The sequence below is a fragment of the Podarcis gaigeae genome (assembly GCF_964106915.1).
Source record: "Podarcis gaigeae genome assembly, chromosome: 10".
In the NCBI taxonomy this organism is placed as follows: Eukaryota; Metazoa; Chordata; class Lepidosauria; order Squamata; family Lacertidae; genus Podarcis; species Podarcis gaigeae.
The window spans coordinates 53,971,798-53,994,312 of record NC_139686.1 but is presented as its reverse complement, the minus strand read 5'-3'; the positions used below and the strand labels follow the sequence as shown (position 1 = coordinate 53,994,312).

The 22,515-nt window shown below is 45.5% G+C and overlaps 1 protein-coding gene across 3 annotated transcripts in view; it reads right to left on the bottom strand.

Moving 5' to 3' along the window:
* Nucleotides 1-17,505, bottom strand: part of ST7 (suppression of tumorigenicity 7) — a 98,311-nt gene extending 80,806 nt beyond the window's left edge. For 2 of the 3 annotated variants that reach the window (XM_083699297.1, XM_083699298.1), the window contains exon 1: nucleotides 17,135-17,505. In XM_083699297.1, coding sequence (XP_083555423.1) covers nucleotides 17,135-17,300 — 166 coding nt within the window. In that variant the 5' untranslated portion in view covers nucleotides 17,301-17,505. Of the gene's footprint in view, nucleotides 1-16,352; nucleotides 16,577-17,134 lie in introns of those variants that run through there. The other variant, XM_083699299.1, reaches the window with a different exon arrangement.
* Nucleotides 17,506-22,515: the final 5,010 nt, after the last annotated feature.

Below are 22,515 nucleotides of genomic sequence, written 5' to 3'. Positions count from 1 at the left end.
AGCTTGTTGATGAAACCCTGCAATTTAGGACTTCAAAATATATTCCTTTCATCTCACTAATCTGCAGAATTGTAACGTGAACGAATAGTGCTTTTCAGGAGGGTCTAAAAGGAAGGAGTGAGGGATCTCCCTTCAAGATAAAGGAGAAATGAAAGTTAAGATTTAAAAAGTGGGCAGCTGGTCTTTTTGCTCTTGTCACATTCTTTCCAACAGACAAGTGCTTCAGATCAACTGCTTCTGAAGAGTCAATCAGATGTTAGTGCAGGAAAAGGTCTCCCAGAAACTTCTTATCTAAGTTCCCCTGCTACTCTGTTCCTCCCTCTGCATTCAGAAACCCAAATTTTTCAAACACTTTTCTCTGCCTTTCTTCTAGGTCTATGCTTAGGTCAGATTTAGTCTTGAGTCTATGCACACTTATCTGGAATAAGTCCCATTAAGGTAAATGGTGCTCACTTCTGAGTGGACATGTATATGATTGTATCACCAGTCCAGCATTCCACTGAAAGTTTCTAGAAACGTTTTATTTGAACTTAGCAGGTCCGATTACAGTCTGTCATTTCTTTCACTGCCACACCACAAAATTTTCCAGCATATCTCAGCAGCTTAAGATCCCCTAACCCAAACTGGATTTCTGAATACATTTCTCATTGTCAGGATAACATTCTAAATTGTGGACAAAAATGCCTCCAGACTAACCTTGCAATGTTGTAATATTTCTTCACAATGCACTTGTATTAATCACTGTATAAATGAAAGAAATAGCATTCACTGTCTCTCCAAGCTGATCCTCTGCAGGGGAGCTAGGCGGCATGCACAATTTATGTTCTTTATGGGTAATGTTCAGTGAAGCTCAGATTCCTCAACAAAAGGTAAACAGATTAGCTAGGACTTAAACACTAAGGCATATGAAACATACATATTTCAAATCAGCAGAAAGCAGAAGCCATGGGAAGGGAATGGCTGATTATTGATTGTTATCAATTACACTTCTTTTCTGAAATTAAATCTTGGATATGAGCTTTAATAATATATCCAGCAAATTGTTAATCAAAGTATTATAAATGGTATCTTTACCTGGGCAGCAGTCCATGGCAGCTGTCAATTCGAAAAAGATTCAGTACTGTTTGCTCACAGAGCTTCCACAGAGCCAAGAAACTTCAGCAAAAATAGTACCACCATGTGTGTATTCTGAACAGGTTTTGCAACATATATTGATCCTTATCTCTGGACTCAATCACCAATCCTGGGATTGTTTGTCTCATAGTAACCTGAAGGTGAATATCCATCTCTTAGCACAGTAACCCTGACATGGCAGAGTTAGCTTCCCATACCCAACAGTAAACCAGATGGGCATCTTGTCAAAGCTGTGAAAAATACCAGACCTACAAAAGACTTATGGGTAAGCTTAACAGCACTATAAGTTGGTTAAACAAACACCTTTCATTTCCCTTATATAGTTTAATTCTTAGGAGCGAGTCATCAGTACCTTCATGGAAACCTATCTGATTTTCTTACGTGCTCTGTGCCAGGATGCTGCCTTTGAAGCCAACCTGGAAACTTGAACTGGCACAGAAAGCAGCATTAAGAATGCTTGCGGGGCCAAAGAGTCAGAACATATTGCAGCAATCCTGCACCAGTTATGTTGGCTGAACGCCTTTGCATTCTCCTCTCAGTGCAAGGATTTACGCTTGTGCAACAGGACTCCCCCCCCCCCCATCCTCCCTAGGATCGTAAAACTGGTTTAATTCATGCAAAAAAACAAGGTTAAGTACAGTATTTTGCAAAGGACTCAAGCAGAACAGACTATGGACTTCACATCCCTTTCTTTGCCTAGGAACTCTTTTCAGAACTGTTTAAAGTGGCAGCTTTCCCCCCTCCAGAGTAGGCCTGGAAATTAAATGTGCTTTGCACTTTTCACTGCACATACATTTTAAAACTTAATGGCTAGGAATGCAGCACGATCCATTTCCAAAACCAATGGGCTTGCTTAGTCATCCTTTCCGCCATTCATCAGTTCTTCTACAGGAAGAGTGACTCAGAAACTATGAGATGAATCCAACAAAACGTATTTTCGCCTATGCTTTGGCTTTCCTCCCCCATACAATCAAAACTGATTTGAAATGTTGATCATTTCAGCCATAAAGAAATGACACCTAAAAAGACGGTGAAGTTTAATAACAATATTATTCTTGCAGTAATGCAGCCACTACTGATAGCGATGTAAGTTGTTATGATGGTTATCAATAGGCTGTAGAAACATCTATCAATTACTAGGCTAAATTTAAATTACTAGGCTCATTTAAAATAGGCAATTCATTGCCAATTCTGTTTTTCTAACTCCAAGTCACAAATTTCATCCAGTGGGATAAAAAGTTCTCTCTCTGCCTTAAGTGTTCATTTTGTATTGTTCTAACACTTATATTCAGCTGTTTTTTGTACTGCATCCTCCCCATATCTGCTCTGGAGCATTGGGGGAACGCCAGCCCAGATTTAGGAGGCACGTGGAGAGCAAAGGAGGGAAAGTTCTGTTGTGCAAACAGAGAACATTAGTTGGATACAACCCAATGATAATAATTTTCACGGGCAGCCCACTGGCCCAATAAAAATTAATCTTAGTTCATTTTTTCTCAGTTGCTGAATTTAACGTAGGACGTGGATGCTGTTACACCTGTGGCCGATCACATTGTGTTGCAGGCTGTGTTAAGATGCCTACAATGGAATTATTAGGAACCAGAATACAGTATAATGCAAAACGTAGGCCTCCTGTAGGCTACTGAAAGATTGCTGTTCAGTGCATTGCCACCCATGTTAAAGTACTTCCATTATCTCCCCTTACACAAAATGAATATAAGGCTGAAAGGTACTAGGAACAAACTGAGTCTAAAGATTTCCTGGCATTCATACCTCAAACAATCATTTAATGCATACCCAGCCTTCAGTGTCCACCATTTCTCATAGCTTTCTTTGGATCTCCGTTTGTTGAGCTACAACTCCCATCATCCCTGGCTGATGGTCATCTGGAAGACCACAGGGAAACCAATTACTGATTGATAACAGAGCTTCTGAGGCTGAGCCTCCCAAGCAGCCCTCAGTGCCAAGCAGACTCATCCTGGGAACAAGTGACAGAATAGGAACAGTCTGCAAAGTGCCTTTTGTTTACTAATTAATCAGTCCAACCACTTTTTGTATGTTTGGGCTCTAAATGCTTCCACATCAGAGAGTATGTCTTCCAAATAAACTAGAATTGCCCCATAAATTGTATTATTTTTTTAGCAGTCCACCTATTAGGATGTGTTCTGTGGACCACTGTTCTTTAGTGTCCCATTTACATCGCTACCAATACTCTACAAATCCACGAGCAATTATTTTGCACTACAAACCTTTGTCGTGGTAACCACAAAACTGACACTCTTACTCATCCAAAGAATGAAGAACAAAACAAATACCAAGTGGTTTTTGGTGGTTTGCTCTAATGGAGTAATGCAATGCAGTAATGCAATTACCAGAACACAACATGAGGGAGTATGCAGCTGTCAGCAGTTATGAAAACTCTTCCCTCAGAAGTTACATGCAATCTTTCGGAAAAGAACGGCAGCATCTTCAAGAGCCTAAATATAAGAACATAAATCTAGCTATGCCTATTTCAAAGATCCTGACATGCACAGGAAGGCATGCCCATCAACTCCAAATGTCCAAATATATTAATCCCAATTAGATTTAGGACCAGTCCCTCACCACTGATTGAATGACTTAACATCAAAGCAGTCTGCACCAGAAAGAAGTTAAAGATGTGTGCAATTTTGTTTACTATTCTGTTGGTAATTCCTGACTTGGACCATGCCAGCCGTATTGATGCTACTAAGAGGCATGTGAAATAACAAATCAGCACAGACAGTGGCACTTCTCAGTATATCTTAGAATCATAGAGCTGGGAGGGACTCCAGGGATCATCTAGTCCAGCCCACTACAATGCAGGAATATGCCCCCATACAGGAATTATTACCTTGGTGTTATCAGCACCACGCTTTAACCAACTGATCTAACCGGCAATGCTTGTGGCTGCTGAGTGTTGCCAGCAGGCCAGGAGCATCCAGGTAATAACGACAACAACAACAATAATAATAAATAATAAATAATTTATACCCCGCCCATCTGGCTGGGTTTTCCCAGCCACTCTGGGTGGCTTCCAATAAAATATTAAAATACGATAGTCCTTCAGATATTAAAGGCTTCCCTAAACAGAGCTGCTTTCAGATGTCTCCTAAAAGTCTGGTCGTAGTTTTTTCCTTTGACATCGGGTGGGAAGGTATTTCACAAGGCGGGTGCCACTACCGAGAAGGCCCTCTGCCTGGTTCCCTGTAACTTGGCTTCTCGCAGTGAGGGAACCGCCAGAAGGCCCTCGGCGCTGGACCTCAGTGTCCATGATGGGGGTGGAGACGCTCCTTCAGGTATACTGGAATGAGGTCTTACACTTTCCCCAGGTCTCAGAGGACTAAACTGGCCAGGGGGTCCTGCCAGGGACTGGCTGCTTTTTTGTTCTAACAAGACTCCCATCCTGGGCCCTCAAATAAACTCTGTCCAGGCCTAGTAGATGGTTAGAACATCAGGTATCCTCCTCCCTGCCCCTGCCACATTTTCTGTCTGGACATTCCCTTATTGAGAAATGTCACTATAGTGCTTAGTTATACCATCAATATCTGTATTCTGTAGGATTATGACAAGATGGAATGGCACAGCCTGAGGATACATGAGACTAAAGGTAAAGGTAAAGGTACCCATGCCCGTACGGGCCAGTCTTGACAGACTCTGAGGTTGTGCGCCCATCTCACTTAAGAGGCCAGGGGCCAGCGCTGTCCGGAGACACTTCTGGGTCACGTGGCCAGCGTGACATCGCTGCTCTGGCGAGCCAGAGCCGCACACGGAAACGCCGTTTACCTTCCCGCTAGAAAGCGGTCCCTATTTACCTACTTGCACCCGAGGGTGCTTTCGAACTGCTAGGTTGGCAGGCGCTGGGACCGAGCAACGGGAGCGCACCCCACCGCAGGGATTCGAACCGCCGACCTTTCGATCGGCAAGTCCTAGGCGCTGAGGCTTTAACCCACAGCGCCACCTGCGTCCCTGCAATCTTAAAATGAAGCAGGCGATAGGCTGGCCAGTGCCTGATAAACAGTTGTCTGGGATCCCCATTTAAGATACTACGATAATTAAAAGAAAAATGTCTGCTTCCATTGATTCCCCCCCACTTTCTACTTCAAACACAAATGCCCTACCAATTTTTGTACTACATCTCCCATAATCCTTCACTGCCAATTACCTTTCCTGAGCTCCAGAGGTCAGTGAAGTTGAATTTTATAGCATTTTATAGTGTTTGAAGGCTGACCTCTAGTGTTTGGTATAAGGCTTGGCCATTCCTCTCTCATTACTATGACATTTCTTATCCATCCCCTCTCATAATGTAAATAATAAAATGGATCTCCTAAATCCAAACACCACTGATGAGTATAAAATTTCAGTCAGTAAACAGTGACTGTATATAGAGAGCAACATAAGGAGTGCAAAACTTAGCATGGACGAACTTTAGAGATGGCAAAAGCATTTGAAAGATTTTAAAATTTCTAAATTATATGGAATGCATTTAACAGGTTGTGAATCCCCTACCTTCAAACACGTCCAGTATTTTGCTTATTAGTTTTAAAAGGCCAGGTTTGCACATACACCAACACAGAAGCAGAAAACAGTATTTCAGTTACAACATAATAATCTGACCAGGATGGATAATTTTTTTATTTAAATTGGATTCCCCCCCCCTTTAAATAGGATTTTTTTAAAAATGGATTTTTAAAATAAAATGCTTTTGGAGGGAAAATCTTTCTAAAGATAGTTTTCTATTTAAGTTACATTATAGTCCAAAGGCTATAATTTTGTATGTGTGCTAAAATTCAGTCTAAGGTGTTTTTTTTTTTTAAAAAAAATCGTTTAAGCACAACCACATCAGTTAACAAACATGGATACATATGCTATAATGTTATTGTTTCAGTTAAATAAATTGTTTAAATTGTTAAGGAAATGATTATTTTTCTCCTTCCAATAAAGTACAGCAGAAAACTTTTCCAAATATAAAGTTAACTTATTAAACCTCACAATAATTTCCTAATTATCTGTCAATGTATTTCTAATAGTATAACCAAATCAGTAATTTTTGATATAACTGTAAAAACTACTCTAAAATTTATTACAGTGGTGCCTCGCTAGACAAAAAGAATTCGTTCCGCAATTCTCTTCGTCTAGCAGTTTTTTCGTCTTGCGAAGCAAGCCCATTGACAGCTTAGCGGATTAGCGCTACAGCTGTCAAGCGGCTTCCAGCGATCAGCTGTTAAGCGGCTTATCAGCGGAACAGCTGATAAGCGGCTTAGCGGCTTAAGAAAAGGGCGAAAAAAGCGAAAAAACCCGCGGGGGGATGCAAGATTTTTTTCGTCTTGCAAAGCAACCCCATAGGGGAATTCGTTTTGCGAAGCGCCTCCAAAACGGAAAACCCTTTCGTCTAGCGGGTTTTTCGTCTTGCGAGGCGTTCGTCTTGCGGGGCACCACTGTATTCCAGAAATGAAACCTTCATCTGATTGTAAATATTAAGATTATACCAGCAAGAATGAGTTTTTCTGGGCGCGGTGGGGTGGGGTGATTTACGTAAATAAAGTCTTACTGACTAGTGATTTAAATCAAGTCTTACTGACAAGTGATTTAAATCGATTTGATTTAAATCAAATCCACCCTGAATCTGACACACCAGTATAAAAGACAAAATGAACAATTATGCTTTACTTGTATACAAAACCATTGCTGTGTGCTGCTAGCAGCCGGCCCAATGGAAACATCTATTTAATTTAATTTAATTTAATTATTTAATTCCTATATTTATTGTCCACTCTTCTTCCTTCCTGGAGCCCAAGGCATGGCATACAGATGTCTCCTGTCTAGTCACTAACCACACCTAGATCTGTTCATCTTCTGGAAGGTAGTAAGTTGCCTCATGTATCTTCAGATCATACCTGGCATCTAGTAGCAGACCACAATGGCTCAACATCTAAGGACTGTCTTGTCTCACACCATCTGCCATGAGGTGTATTGAAACTGGAAAAATCATAACTTGTGAAAGATAGCGATGCTTATAAACTGAAGCAGTTGAGCTATACCAAAGTGATAGTTAAAACACCTTGAAAAAACATACCATTTCAGCCTACATAGCAATGCTGCACAGTACCACACAGTGTGGAGTAAAATTTATCAGCCCTAAGCGCTCACTGGAAGGACAGATCCTGAAGCTGAGGCTCCAGTACTTTGGCCACCTCATGAGAACAGAAGACTCCCTGGACAAGACCCTGATGTTGGGAAAAATGGAGGGCACAAGGAGAAGGGGACGACAGAGGACGAGATGGTTGGACAGTGTTCTCGAAGCTACCAACATGAGTCTGACCAAACTGAGGGAGGCAGTGGAAGACAGGAGTGCCTGGCATGCTCTGGTCCATGGGGTCACAAAGAGTCGGACACGACTAAATGACTAAACAACAACAATGGCTTATACTCAGTTATACAGTGATACCTTGGGTTAGGAACTTAATTCGTTCTGGAGGTTCGTTCTTAACCTGAAACTGTTCTTAACCTGAGGTACCTCTTTAGCTAATGGGGCCTCCCGCTGCCACTGCGCCACTGCTGTGCGATTTCTGTTCTCATCCTGAAGCAAAGTTCTTAACCCGAGGTACTATTTCTGGGTTAGCAGAGTCTGTAACCTGAAGCATCCGTAACCCGAGGTACCACTGTACTGAGGAAAACTGCTGCTTTTATTCTTACACATTCACATCCAAATAGCACCTAAGAGAAGCAATCTCAGGCCCTGCACACAAGATTTACAGATATGGTGCTAAAGATGCAGCCTTTAGGCATTTTTGAATCTGTAGCCAAAAACCCATGACCAACACAAAGTATTTTGAAAGCACCAAGATTTCACTTTCTGGAATTAACTTTCCGACACGACTTATTTATGGTGTTACTTGGTGAAAGACAAAGGGAGAGGACTGCATTTGACAAAAGAGAAGTTTGGGTTAACTGGCAGCAGAAAACATAGACATGGCAAAACTGGAGTTTTATAACAGTCAAGAAAGGATTTGGGAGTCGTGAGGAAGAATTTGAAAAAAACTGAGGAAGGTGAGATGGGGTGCAGGTATTGTAGCAGGAGTTTGGAGAAACATTAAAATATGATTTCAACCTCTCGTTTTTAGGATTATTACAGTAATATTATGACACAAATGCAGCAGAGCTTGATTTCACCTTGAAAGCTTCTGCAATCAAGCCAACCTGAAAGGCCTTAGCTTAGACCGATGTGTTATTTATAAACAACATTTTAGCCTTCAGAATGAAACATAGCAGAGATTGCGCTTTATTTATGGGAAGCAGAATGCATTCAGAACCTCTTATTGCAAAAAAAAAAAAAAGTCCTGAAGAAATTAATCACATAATTCCAAAAGCTAGTAACATAGGAAACTGCCTTGAATCAAGCTTTACCAACTGCACAGTGTCGTTCATCTACACCAGTGTTTCCCAACCTTTTTTGGGCAAAGGCACACTTGTTTCATGAAAAAAATCTCGAGGCACACCACCATTAGAAAATGTTTAAAAAATTAACTCTGTGCCTATATTGACTATATGCCGCTTGGGGCGGCAGCCTGTTGCCCGAAGCACAGGGAGCCCTACGGAGGGCTCCCCGTGCTTCCTGCGAGTGTCTGCAACCCTGCGCGCCCGGCAGGAGCTCCTGCCAGGCGCGCAAGGCTTGGGGCGGCAGCTTGTTGCCCGAAGCACAGGGAGCCCTACGGAGGGCTCCCCCTGCTTCGGGCAAGTGTCTGCAACCCTGCGCGCCCGGCAGGAGCTCCTGCCAGGCGCGCAAGGCTTGGGGCGGCAGCTTGTTGCCCGAAGCACAGGGAGCCCTACGGAGGGCTGCCCGTGCTTCGGGCGAGTGACTGCAAGTCTTGCGCGCCCGGCAGGAGCTCCTGCCAGGCGCGCAAGGCTTGGGGCGGCAGCCTGTTGCCCGAAGCACAGGGAGCCCTACGGAGGGCTCCCCGTGCTTCGGGCGAGTGTCTGCAAGCCTTGCGCGCCCGGCAGGAGCTCCTGCCAGGCGCGCAAGGCTTGGGGCGGCAGCCTGTTGCCCGAAGCACAGGGAGCCCTACGGAGGGCTCCCCGTGCTTCTGGCGAGTGTCTGCAACCCTGCGCGCCCGGCAGGAGCTCCTGCCAGGCGCGCAAGGCTTGGGGCGGCAGCTTGTTGCCCGAAGCACAGGGAGCCCTACGGAGGGCTCCCCGTGCTTCGGGCGAGTGTCTGCAAGCCTTGCGCGCCCGGCAGGAGCTCCTGCCAGGCGGCAAGGCTTGGGGCGGCAGCCTGTTGCCCGAAGCACAGGGAGCCCTACGGAGGGCTCCCCGTGCTTCCGGCGAGTGTCTGCAACCCTGCGCGCCCGGCAGGAGCTCCTGCCAGGCGGCAAGGCTTGGGGCGGCAGCCTGTTGCCCGAAGCACAGGGAGCCCTACGGAGGGCTCCCCGTGCTTCGGGCGAGTGTCTGCAACCCTGCGCGCCCGGCAGGAGCTCCTGCCAGGCGCGCAAGGCTTGGGGCGGCAGCCTGTTGCCCGAAGCACGGGGAGCCCTACGGAGGGCTCCCCGTGCTTCGGGCGAGTGTCTGCAACCCTGCGCGCCCGGCAGGAGCTCCTGCCAGGCGCGCAAGGCTTGGGGCGGCAGCCTGTTGCCCGAAGCACAGGGAGCCCTACGGAGGGCTGCCCGTGCTTCGGGCGAGTGTCTGCAAGTCTTGTGCGCCCGGCAGGAGCTCCTGCCGGGTGCGCAAGGCTTGGGGCGGCAGCCTGTTGCCCGAAGCACAGGGAGCCCTACGGAGGGCTCCCCGTGCTTCGGGCGAGTGTCTGCAACCCTGCGCGCCCGGCAGGAGCTCCTGCCAGGCGGCAAGGCTTGGGGCGGCAGCCTGTTGCCCGAAGCAGAGGGAGCCCTACGGAGGGCTCCCCGTGCTTCGGGCGAGTGTCTGCAAGCCTTGCGCGCCCGGCAGGAGCTCCTGCCAGGCGCGCAAGGCTTGGGGCGGCAGCCTGTTGCCCGAAGCACAGGGAGCCCTACGGAGGGCTCCCCGTGCTTCGGGCGAGTGTCTGCAAGCCTTGCGCGCCGGGCAGGAGCTCCTGCCAGGCGCGCAAGGCTTGGGGCGGCAGCCTGTTGCCCGAAGCACAGGGAGCCCTACAGAGGGCTCCCCGTGCTTCGGGCGAGTGTCTGCAAGCCTTGCGCGCCGGGCAGGAGCTCCTGCCAGGCGCGCAAGGCTTGGGGCGGCAGCCTGTTGCCCGAAGCACAGGGAGCCCTACGGAGGGCTCCCTGTGCTTCGGGCGAGTGTCTGCAACCCTGCGCGCCCGGCAGGAGCTCCCGCTGGGCGCGCAAGGCTTGGGGCGGCAGCCTGTTGCCCGAAGCACGCGGAGCCCTCCGGAGGGTGCCCCGTGCTTCGGGCGAGTGTCTGCAAGCCTTGCGCACCCGGCAGGAGCTCCCGTCGGGCGCGCGAGGCTTGGGGCGGCAGCCTGTTGCCCGAAGCACGCGGAGCCCTCCGGAGGGTGCCCCGTGCTTCGGGCGAGTGTCTGCAAGCCTTGCGCACCCGGCAGGAGCTCCCGTCGGGCGCGCGAGGCTTGGGGCGGCAGCCTGTTGCTCTAAGCACATGGAGCCCGCCTCCCTCCCACGGCACACCAGGCAAAGTTTCGCGGCACACTAGTGTGCCGCGGAACACCGGTTGGGAAACACTGATCTACACTGACCTGCAATGGTTGTCCAGGATTTCAGACTCTCCTAGCCCTAACTGAAGATGCTGGAGATTGAAACTGGCTGTTTTATACCGCAGGGTGCCTTAAACGTTCACCAAATAAATAAATTGCATTACAAAAGACAGCAAGAGAACATTAGAGGCTGGTTTGCAGCTAAGCTCATTTCCAGAAAGTTTGTGAACATGAATGTATTGATTATGATAACTTATAAACAATCAGATTTTTCCTTATTGCCCTGTTGTATAGTGTATACTTAAACACACTAAGTCAACAATCCTATGCACAATCGCCAGAGAGTATTATTGTGATATGCATATGGACTCCACTGGTACAGACTTTTAAACAGGCCTTAAAACTCCACTTAGTTCAGGTTACGTCTCTGTAAAGGAATTATTTGGTGTTAGTCTGAAACTGCTCAAGTTGTTTCAGTTAATTATAATGACGTGTTACTGGCTGTGAATTGTTTTAGGCTGCCAGTTGTTTTAATGAAATGTGAGACTGTACTTTATGGTTGTTTTAAGTAAGCAGCCTTGTAAGATAGATTTGCTCTAAGAGACAGCCTATAAATTTAAATAATATAAATTCTCCCTGTCCTCAAGATCCAAACACTTCATCAGGTTTCCTATTTCTGGACCAGACAAAGGGGTGGGGGGTGATGCATGGAAGTATTTCTTCAGAGGGGAAATATCTAGGAGCTACATTTCGGGCTAAAACTGATGTCACCTCCATTTTTTTTGGAGGTGCCTTAAATGTATTGTGTGTATGCAGTCAGAATTCTTGGTCCTCTCCACTTTTTTGAATTTGCGTATCTCTACTTTCATATCCCCAGTTCCTTGTTTTTGTTTCATTTGTTTGTTTGTTTGTTTTCACGGGTACTTTATTACGAGGCACCTGCTATTCAATGTAATTTTATTCTGCACTAGCTCAGGTGTCAGAATCTCAATTCTGCTGCATACATGAATCCAAAGATGCATGAAGAAACTCCCACAGCAAAGTTTTCCACCACAATATGACATGTTCTCCATTTCCCCCCCTACCGGCTAACCAGTTCCTATTCACCCTGGTCCTTCTTGCTTATTGTAGGTGCCCAGTCTGTTTCGTTGCATTGTTTTCCTGGTCAGAACCTACTGTATTAGCACTAAACCAGGGGTAAGCAGCCTTTTTCACCCGTGGGCTGGTTCACTGTCCCTCAGACCATATGGTGGGCCGGACTATATATATTTTTTGGGGGGGTGCGAATGAATGAATTCCTATGCCCCACAAATAACCCAGAGATGCATTTTAAATAAAAGGACACATTCTACTAATGTAAAAACACGCTGATTTCTGTCCGCAGGCCGGATTGAGAAGGCGACTGGGCCGCATCCGGCCCACGGGCCTTAGGTTGCCTACCCCTGTACTAAACAAATGTTGAATAAAAGCAGCTTCGTTATTCTACAACACAGAATGCAATCTCACTTACAGTCATAAAAAAGAGAAAGGAGGTGCTATTGTCGGGGGGGGGGGGACAGGGGAAGGAACAAAACCAACTGAAACCATCATGGTTATTTTGGGGAAGTCACATTTTAGATTTATCAGCTTTCCTGTGAAACAAAACCTTCTCAGGAGCCTCTTTGTCTGGGTTTTCACAACCTTTCTGCTGCAAGACTAATTGCATCCTTAAATTTTTAATAGATTTTAACAGTGGCGTAGCGTGGGTTGTCAGCACCCGGGGCAAGGCAAGTAATTTGTGCCCCCTAACCCGTGGATTTGCGCCCCCTAACCCTAACCCCCAGATGTTATGCCCGGTGCGGCCGGCCCCCCCTGCACCCCCCACGCTACGCCACTGGATTTTAAGAAGGGAAGGCCACAATCCAATACAAATGCAATTGGGCTTCAGCTTGTTGATTTCTACGGGATCCTGCACTGAACTGTGGCCAGTAAGTTCGCATTCTTACAGTACAAACCCAAACATGTCTACCCTGAAGTATGTCCTAATAATTCAAAGAAAAAGAATTCAGTGGGGTTTACTCCCAGGTAAGTGTGGGAGGTTGTGTGGAGCAGCACCAGGCTGGCACAGCACAGGGGCTAAAGGTAACTGACTGGCATTGGATCAACTGGATCCATAAATAGGTTTGTTCTGCCTGCACTCTCAAACACATTTCAGGTTCTTGTGCCAGCAGCAGCAGTTTTGTTGACCACAATGATAGCCAGTGGGACAGCTCCGTTCACACACAACTCAGCAGAGGGATACCATTGCAGAATCTTGAACCCTGCCAGCTGTGCGGATTAGGAGTTAGGATTGCTCTGTTAATTTCTAACTACATGTAAACAATAGAAGACATGAGGCTGAATAAAAGGTCAGGATAAAAAAAAGCATGGTTTTAAAAGGCCAAGATGAATTTAAGCAGATTTTTTTAATAATAAAAAAAATGTACCTCATAGCACATTATCAGGGCTAAGAACATACGCGGGTTATTTTGGACTAAGGCAAGAACACATTCAACTCGGGTGCTTATTTTAGTTTCTTGCCTGACACAATGACTGTGCTGTTTTTCCTTTCCTTGCTGGCAATAGTTATAATACTCCAAAGCTTATTCTGCATCATACATTTTGTAATTACTTTTTTATTATCATATTTGCATTACGGAAATTTACGATAAGTTATAAATTTAAGGCTCCTCTGCTTACCATCACTTATCTGAGACCTATTTCTATAGGATACTATAGATATTGCTTATCTGGGCAATACAGTTTCCAGACTGGTAAAAATTGACCTCTGATTTTAAAAACTGAAAGTAAGGGAAGTATGTGGAGGAAACTGGCAATAGAACTTCTTGACAGGCCAACCATGATCCCATTTGATGATGACTGTGGTCTAAACCAGAGCCTAGGGCTTGCCGATCAGAAAGTCGGCGGTTTGAATCCCCTCAACAGGGTTAGCTCCCATTGCTCGGTCCCAGCTCCTGCCAACCTAGCAGTTCGAAAGCACACCAAAAAGCGCAAGTAGATAAACAGGTACCGCTCCAGTGGGAAGGTAAACGGTGTTTCCGTGTGCTGCTCTGGTTTGCCATAGTCATGCTGGCCATATGACCCAGAAGCTGTACGCCGGCTCTCTCGACCAATAAAGTGAGATGAGCGCCGCAACCCGATAGTCGTCTGCAACTGGACTTAATTGTCAGGGGTCCTTTACCTTTACCTTTTTTAATTGCTGAAAAGGATATAGTTATCCTCTTTATAAAATGGATGCAACTAAGGTATAATTTTCACTACATGGCACATCTGTGTCTGAATGAAAGATTCATAGTATAAATCAGGGATCTACATAACGTAAACATTGCTTCATAAATCATCTTGGTGAGAACTGGGCCTGACTGGCCTGCAATCAAGTAGCTAACAAAACCTAATCACAACTGTTGTTGAAAACCAAAGCCCAACACTAGTGGTTAGTTTTATAGTGCTTGCATAGCTAAGAGGGGAGGCCCAAACAGTCACCCAATATTATAAATCAGGGGCTATACCCTCCAGTGCTGTTGCACTACACCCAGCAGAGGACCTACCTGCTGAGCCCTTCACAAATTTCAGAATAATCTAATAAAAAAATCTTAGATACACCCATTTTAAGGCAGTTCCTCAAATTCTCCCCCTATGGAATCTACACACATAGGAAAAACATTCTGAAAAAATACATTAAATTTTCCATAAGGATCACTATCGCCATCTAGTGTCACATTGTATATTGCACTTAAAACACAGTTAAAACGTTTTAGTTGCAGCTATACAGCAGAGTACAGGGGAATCTCTGTAGGAACTATGGATTGGTTAGTTGCATTTTTCCTTGAGCTACAAAGCACTACATTCAGCATTCCCATCTCTGTATACAAAAGCTTACAAGAACAAATCCATATTTCTTTGCCTATATTTCATGAAAAATACTCAAGACGACATCATCAAGCATAATACAAAATCAGCACCCACAGCTATTTTACATAATACATGCACCCACGTTATTTCTTCAAACACAAATGTGCCCCTCCTCCAATTAAAATACTCATTTATAACAGGCAAAAGAAGCTGAACCTTTCTGCAAATCTCTAGGCCCATTCCGTCTGAATGTGCCCCCCAAAACATTTACAATTCTCTCCTACCTTGTATAGCTTTTGATGGTTGGCCAACAACATCAGTTTGAAATGTGAAAACTCCAAAAGGGGAAGCAGCAAGGCCAGTACAGTATGCAAAAAGCCACGTATATAAACAGTAGCTATACCAACAGCAAACATTCTTTGCCATTACAACAAATATGAGCAGCCTCAAAACCTCTGCATTCTGTCCTCTTTTTCCACTGGACATTAGAATGAAGCTTAAAAGCTTCAATTCTTGGTTTGTGGGGAGCCATAATTCTGTCCGAAGCTACAGTTTAGCAACCTACTTCTTACCCACTGATTCGCCCCTACAAATTACCTTCACCCGCAAATATTATTGGTATTATAATAGAATTAAAGAATTTGGGGGATGCAAACATGCTAATTTCTTATTGCCACTTGTGCTAACAACCTGAAATGACAAAGTAGATTCTCTAGCTTCTTCGTGCGACACTAAGTAGTACCCGACTTGCTAGCAGATGAAGGGGGAAAACTTAACACTGATTTCTAATAACCTTTCCTAGTTAAATTGGTGGAAAACATTATTAAGGCTAGAATTATCAAGCATACAGAAGAACAAGCTTTGCTGAGGTAAAGCCAGCGTGGCTTCTGCAAAAGGAATTTTTGCCAAATCCATCTTTTAAAATTGAATCAATAAACATGCAGATGGAAAAAATACAATACATTTGGAATTTAAAAAAAATAATAATCTAAAGCTCTCTTCAAATGCTCTTCTGAAAACGTTGTGGCTATGTGGGAAGAAGCCCAATTGCAATAATGGATTGGTAACTGTTCTGACAGCAGCATATAAATTAACCTAGAAAATAAGTAATAAAATAACAAATATTGGCTAAAAAGAGGAAAGCAGAAAGAAAAAAATATGAAAAAATTTCCCAAAGAAGGAAAAACCAAAGAGTGAATCTGCACTGGAGCAATTTAACAGTCATACATTATTTGAAGTTGGGATGAATTAGGGACTCAAGTTTGTGAATGACACCAGATCATTCAGAGTGTTAAAATCCCAAACAAGCTATCAAAAGCTCTGAAGGGGCCTCTCTACCACCGAGCCAAATAAGCAACAAAACAGCAGGTGAGGTGGAAAGTGATTAAATTCACAATTATGACCTTTAGGCTAGAAAAGCGTTCAGAAAGGACAGGCGAAATCCACAGAGCGGAGATGGGAAACCTGAAGTGCTTCTGATGTTGTGGGACTCCAGCTCCCATTAGCCCCCGTCATTTCATTTTCATTTCACTGTCAGCTTAACCCACAGCCAAGGGCAATGAAGAGTTGTGGTCCAGCAACACAGAGCTATCAGGGGTGGGGAATCTGTGGCCCAATCGACAACTGCAAGGCAGCACACCTTGCAGGTACTTCTGAAGAGGAGAGTTCAGGATCTCACCATCACACCTTCCCGTTCCGCTCATGAGCCTGCAGAGGGAAGCCATAGATGACCAGCCTTCTGTTCTGACCCAGCAAATGCAATGCTCATTTCTTCTTCTTTTTAAGGTGGTCGGCCAGCACCTCCTCACAGCTGGGAGCGTGGAGATGCCTAATTATAACGTGCATCTTCCATTGAGAAAGAGGGCGGAGATGCCTTTGCCCAAATTACTTCCCGCCTTCTGCGTGTGAGCTTCCCCCCACCTCAAGTCCTGACGAGGAGCAGGAAGGCATCGCTTCTTCTTCCAACTAAGCGTCTTTTCTTCCTTTGCCCTTCGCGACCCACCATTTATTAGCGGGGCTGAAGACGGGTACGGCCAGCACTGAAATTAAAACTCCCCTAAAAACGTCCCTTGTCCTCGACCCGCCCTCAAAGGGCCCAGTTGCAAGAAGGGGGGCGGGCGCATCAAACTGAAAAAAGGGGGTGGATCTGGAAACGGGGGGGGGGCAGCAGGCGGACCCTCAACCAAAACCCTCCCCCCAAAATCAAGCATGCCTATGTGAAGAAATATGAGGAAAGGGTGTCGCAGCTGTTACTGTTTTCCAGTTTGTGGGGAGGAGGGGGAAAGAGGAACGGGAGAGGCAGGAAAAGTTTGCAGCACGACGCCTTCTTTCCCCGTTGCCCCTTCGCCTTTTCCCGCCCAGCCGTGGCGCGCGCCCTTGTTTTTTTCCCCCTGAGCAAAGTTGCAAGTTTTTTGGGGGGGGAGGTTTGCTTTTTGCAAAAAGCGCGTCGTCGCTCGCTACCTGTGCTCAAGTTGTCATTGATCTTCAGAGGCACCCTCAGGACGTAGACGAGGAAGAGCATGAGGAAGAACCACAGCGACCACAGATACGTCCACGACCAGACGACGCACGACTTGAGCTGCTCCAGAAAGCCGGCGCCGCCGCCGCCGCCAGCAGCTTCAGCCATCTTTTCGCAGGCAGGGCGCGCGAGGGAGAGAGAGACCGAGCAAACGCGCCCAGCCGCTCCAGCGCCGGCCTTGCTCTCTGCTGCCACGACCTCGCGCGGTGTTATTTCTGGGATGATTCATGTCTCCCGAAGAAGTAACGTGTCTCTCTCTTTCTCTCTCAGTCCCCCGTCCCGTCCCCCCCGCCCGCCGCCCTGCTCCACCTCCTCCGCCCCCTGGCGTACCGTTTCCATGCAGGCGTCTCCTGGCCGGGGAAGCCGCCAATTAAAGTTGCAAACAAACACACAGCAGGCACCACAACACGCGACTAAAGTGGGTTGTGGGTTGAATCCTAAATCGCGGAATGGGGGAGGGAGTAGGGGGAAGACGTGGTGGGTTGTTGTTGTTTTTATTTAAAAAACCCCCAACACAAGTAGCCTTTGGTGGGCCAAGCAAAATGTCTCAAAATAGTGAGCTTAAGGGGGGGACGGGGACTTACTTACACTGTACAAGATTGCCTTCAAAAGGCTCCCGAGGTTAAAGCACTCCATACCCTCCAACATTTCTCCCATGAAAATAGGGATGTCCTAAGGAAAAGCGGGACATCCTGGGGTCAAATCAGAAACCAGAATGACTTCTCTAAACCAGGGACGTCCCTGGAAAATAGAAATACTTGGAGGGTCTGCTCTCCAGCATTTCTGCAATGAAAATAGGGAGCCCTGTTCAATTACAGACCTCCAAGTTTCCCTATTTTCCAGGGGCAGACCCAGATTTACAGAAGCTGTCCCCGTTTCCAATTTGATCCCGGAATGCCCCACTTTTCCTTATGACGTCCTTATTTTCATTGGAGAAATGTTGGAGTGTATGCAATTATTATTATTATTTATACCCTGTCCATCTGACTGAATTGCCCCAACCACTCTGAGCAGCTTCCAACATAGGATAAAAGCATAATAAAACATTAAATACTTAAAAAAAATGCAAAAAACCTTCCCTATACAAGGCTGCCTTCAGATGTCTTCTAAAGGTTGTATATGTACTTCTCTCCTTGGCTTGGGGGGTCGCGTAAAGATACCCCCCTCAAATTTTTGATGAAAATAGGACATCCTAAGGAAAAGCAAGGGGGACGCGGGTGGCACTCTGGTCTAAACCACTGAGCCTAGGGCTTGCCGATCAGAAGGTTGGTGGTTCGAATCCTCACGACGAGGTGAGCTCCCGTTGTTCAGTCCCAGCTCCTGCCCACCTAGCACTTCAAAAGCACGTCAAAGTGCAAGTAGATAAATAGGTACTGCTCCGGCGGGAAGGTAAACAGCATTTCCATGCGCTGCTCTGGTTCGCCAGAAGTGGCTTAGTCATGCTGGCCACATGACCCGGAAGCTGTACACCGGCTCCCTCAGCCTATAGAGTAAGATGAGCACCGCAACCCCAGAGTCGTCTGCGACTGGACCTAACGGTCAGGGGTCCCTTTACCTTTAAGGAAAAGCAAGATATTTCGGGATCAAATCAGAAACTGGGACAGCTTCTGTAAATCCAGGACTGTCCGTGGAAAATAGGGACACTTGGAGGGTTTGCAGATTTTCCAGTTCTCCATAACTCTGAGGGTTAAGTAAAATGGGGCACGAGGGGGGAGGTGGAGATCCTGGTTCAGTGTTAAAGTCCGAAAGTCTGCATTCTCATGCCTTATGAGAGCAGTATATATAGCGGATTAGCCTGAGGTAGGGAACTATTTTCAGCTTGGGGCCATATTCTGTTATGGGGAGGCTTCCGAGAGCCATTTCCGAGAGCAGGGCCAGAGGCAAAAGTGGGCAGAGCGATGAATCTTTTCTACATCACACATCCTTCTGGATCCATCCAGACAAGCAAGAGGCATGAGCAGAGCTAAGGCAGATATTCAAACCATGCAAAAATATCTGGAGTTCAAAACAAGGTCAGTAAGGGACAGGGATAGTTTGGCTGGCCAAATAGGGCTGCCTCCAGGCCTGAGGTTCCCCACCTCTGCCTTGACTAGGCTCACATGGGCAATAGACAGGTTTTAGGTTATACCCAGGGGTATTGGGATAGAGAGTCACATGACTGGTACCTCATTTCTGAAAACACAAAATTCAATAATTCTTTAGATTTAGTAGCTCCCCTATATTTTTCTCTGCACACGCAGCGCCAGAAGCCATCCGTTGTATCCTTTGTGAAGACAGACAGGAAGTGATATAGCAAGAGTAGTCTTGCACAAGAAATAGCCTCAACGTTCATTACATGTTACCTCTTCTTAGCACCTTCCAAGGCCTGCATCCAATTGTAAGAGGGTTGAAAGGATGCATTTAAAAACCTTAAAATTTAAAACTCATGTGGAGATTGATCACTGGCTTAACGCTACTTGGTTGTCTTGAGTTCACCCACTGACAAACACAAATTGCTGTTATGTAACGTGTAAAACAGATCTCAGTAAGTAACATAAAGTCAGGAGAGGAACTGTTGAGGTAGGCAGCCGTGTTGGTCTGACGCAGTCAAAAAAATAATAATTAAAAAATTGTCCAGTAACACCTTAGAAACCATCTAAGTTTGTTCTGGGTATAAGCTTTCGTGTGCATGCACACTCCTTCAGATAAGGCTAAGGTCACTGCCTTTTTGAGAGTTAATGACTTCTATGGCAGAGATAAAATAGTAATGGCAGATGTATTTCCCTCAGAAACAGTTCCCTCTGGTTTGTTCTGCTCATTTTAATGCATACAAAAATTCAAGGAAATCACAGGTTGCTTGTCCTTTCCATTTCTGTTATTTGCTTTCCCATTCCCCATTGTTTTAAATGGGAAGGGCAAATATTGCAACTCGTGCACAGCGCCTTTGTTTCTTCCCACAGCAAAGATGGTCACTGCTTTGCAAGAAAGCTGTTTTAGGGCCTCGGCGAAGGTAAACTTTGCAGCTTTACCATCCTAAAGATGGTTCATATAATTTCCTTTGGGGAAAAAATATAATAATGACATTCAGAGACGAAGAGAGGAATTTCAAAGAAGTGTTAAGATGCTGATAAGTGTGCTAATGGGCCAAAACCCATAGAAATTACAAGGCACCTGGTCTACATTCCATCATGATGTACCAGTAAAACAATCAGTAACATAGTGTATTCACATATAACTTAGACCAGGCATGTCCAAAGCCCGTTTAATCTGGCCCCTGTGGCAGTTTATTTCCTGGGGTAGGTAAAAGCCTAAAAAAAAAACCTCAACTACTTCACCCCTAAAAATGCTCAACAACAACTCTGAGGTAAAATCATAAAAAAAGCTCAACAACTTCAATCTTAAAAAAAGGTTAACTTTAGTCGGCCCTTCACTTCATCAAATCTGGCCCTCTTTGAAAAAAGTTCGGACACTACTGCTCAGACTATAAACATGCACACTTTGCATTTGTCTTTCAGCCCCAGTCTTCTTTCATTGCAAATTGGAGGAAATTTATGGAGGCAGTGGCTTCCTAGCTGTACAACTCTCTGTTTCCCCTATATGGTTTTATTTGTTTTAGAGAAAATGACATACACTAATGGTGTTAGGCTGCAGAGTGGCTGGGGTTCACAGATAAGGACAGAAAGAGCAACACAAGATTGGGAGCAGAAAGGTACGTACTGGGGCTGAGATGGCACAAGTCAGCAAGTGAAATGGGAAGAGTTTTCCATTTGTTTATTTACTGAACATTTATAATCCTCCCTTCTAGTGTAAATACACTCAGAGCGCTCTGAGTAACATTGATCGGTGAACATGCCAAGTACAGTACTCAGCTTTGTAATAGATAAGCTCAGTTTTGAAATGAATGAAATCCTTATAAATTTATTACCAGATTGAATCTTGACATCTCCTGTTCCATTTTCTGTTCCAAAATAGAAACACTCTTAAATCTATTGGTGTTCAGGTTATAGCTATCCTTTCCAAAATCAATAAAGAATAAATTATATCTAAAAAGCTGTACTTTGTGTTTGCTTTGCGGGCTTTACTTTTGGTCCAATATACACAAATTTGCACCCTACATTTTAAGATAAGCTATACAAGAAGTTGATTATCAGAACAGAGCACTAAGAATTTTATGTCGTTGACAAGGAAAAAATAAAATATAGAAAGGAGAATCTCCTGGATGGAAAGATCCAGGTTTGGGACATCTGATGGAAGGGCTTTCCACATGGTGGGTGCCACCACTGAGAAGGCCCTCTGCCTGGTTCCGTGACCTCATTCTCGCAGTGAGGGAACTGCCAGAAGGCCCTCGGAGCTGGACCTCAGTGTCCAGGCTGAAGGTTGGGGGTGGAGACACTCCTTCAGGTATACTGGGCCGAGGCTGTTTAGGGCTTTAAAGGACAGCACCAACACTTTGAATTATGCTCGGAAACATACTGGGAGCCAATGTAGGTCTTTCAGGTGTTATATGGTCTCGGCGGCCACTCCCAGACACCAATCTAGCTGCCGCATTCTGGATTCTAGTTTCCAAGTCACTTTCAAAGGTAGCCCCATGTAGAGCGCATTGCAGTAGTCCAAGTGGGAGATTACCAGAGCATGCAGCACTCTAGCAAGACAGTCCGCAGGCAGGTAGGGTCTCAGCCTGCATACCAGATGGAGCTGGTAGACAGCTGCCCTAGACACAAAATTGACCTGCGCCTCCATGGACAGCTGAGTCCAAAATTACTCCCAGGCTGTGCACCTGGTCCTTCAGGGGCACAGTTGCCCCATTCAGGACCAGGGAGTCCCAAGGTTTTGTTTTATTTTGCCACATTATCTACAATATATAAGGAAACCTGACGAAAACATTTTAGGAGCAGCAGTGTGTGAGCTGTTACACTGTGAGTGCGAGAGAGATTCTCATAATAGGTTGTGCCCAGTGGTAACACATTCTGAAACCGAACCAGAGCTCATCTTTTTTTTCTTCTTCCTCTTGTAAATTAACTACATGGACTGGAAATAAAAACCATAGTGTGTAGGCTTCCTATGCAGGAATTTGCATGGCAGAAAAAGGTCAGGGGACGAGGAAGAGCCCAAGAAAATATCACTAATGCAATATCCTGCCTTCTGTTTCCTAAGTTAGCCAGATGGACCTTCAGTGCAATGTGAACATGACCTGGACAAAAGGGATTCATGCAAAAAACCCCTGAAGGATGTAACTGCCTCGTGTTTGAACAAAGCTTCTGGACAACTGAATGAACTTCACCAAGAATTCTAAAGATTCTGAGTCAATCCAGAAACAGGTTCTAAAGAAGAAGTAACTAAGGCT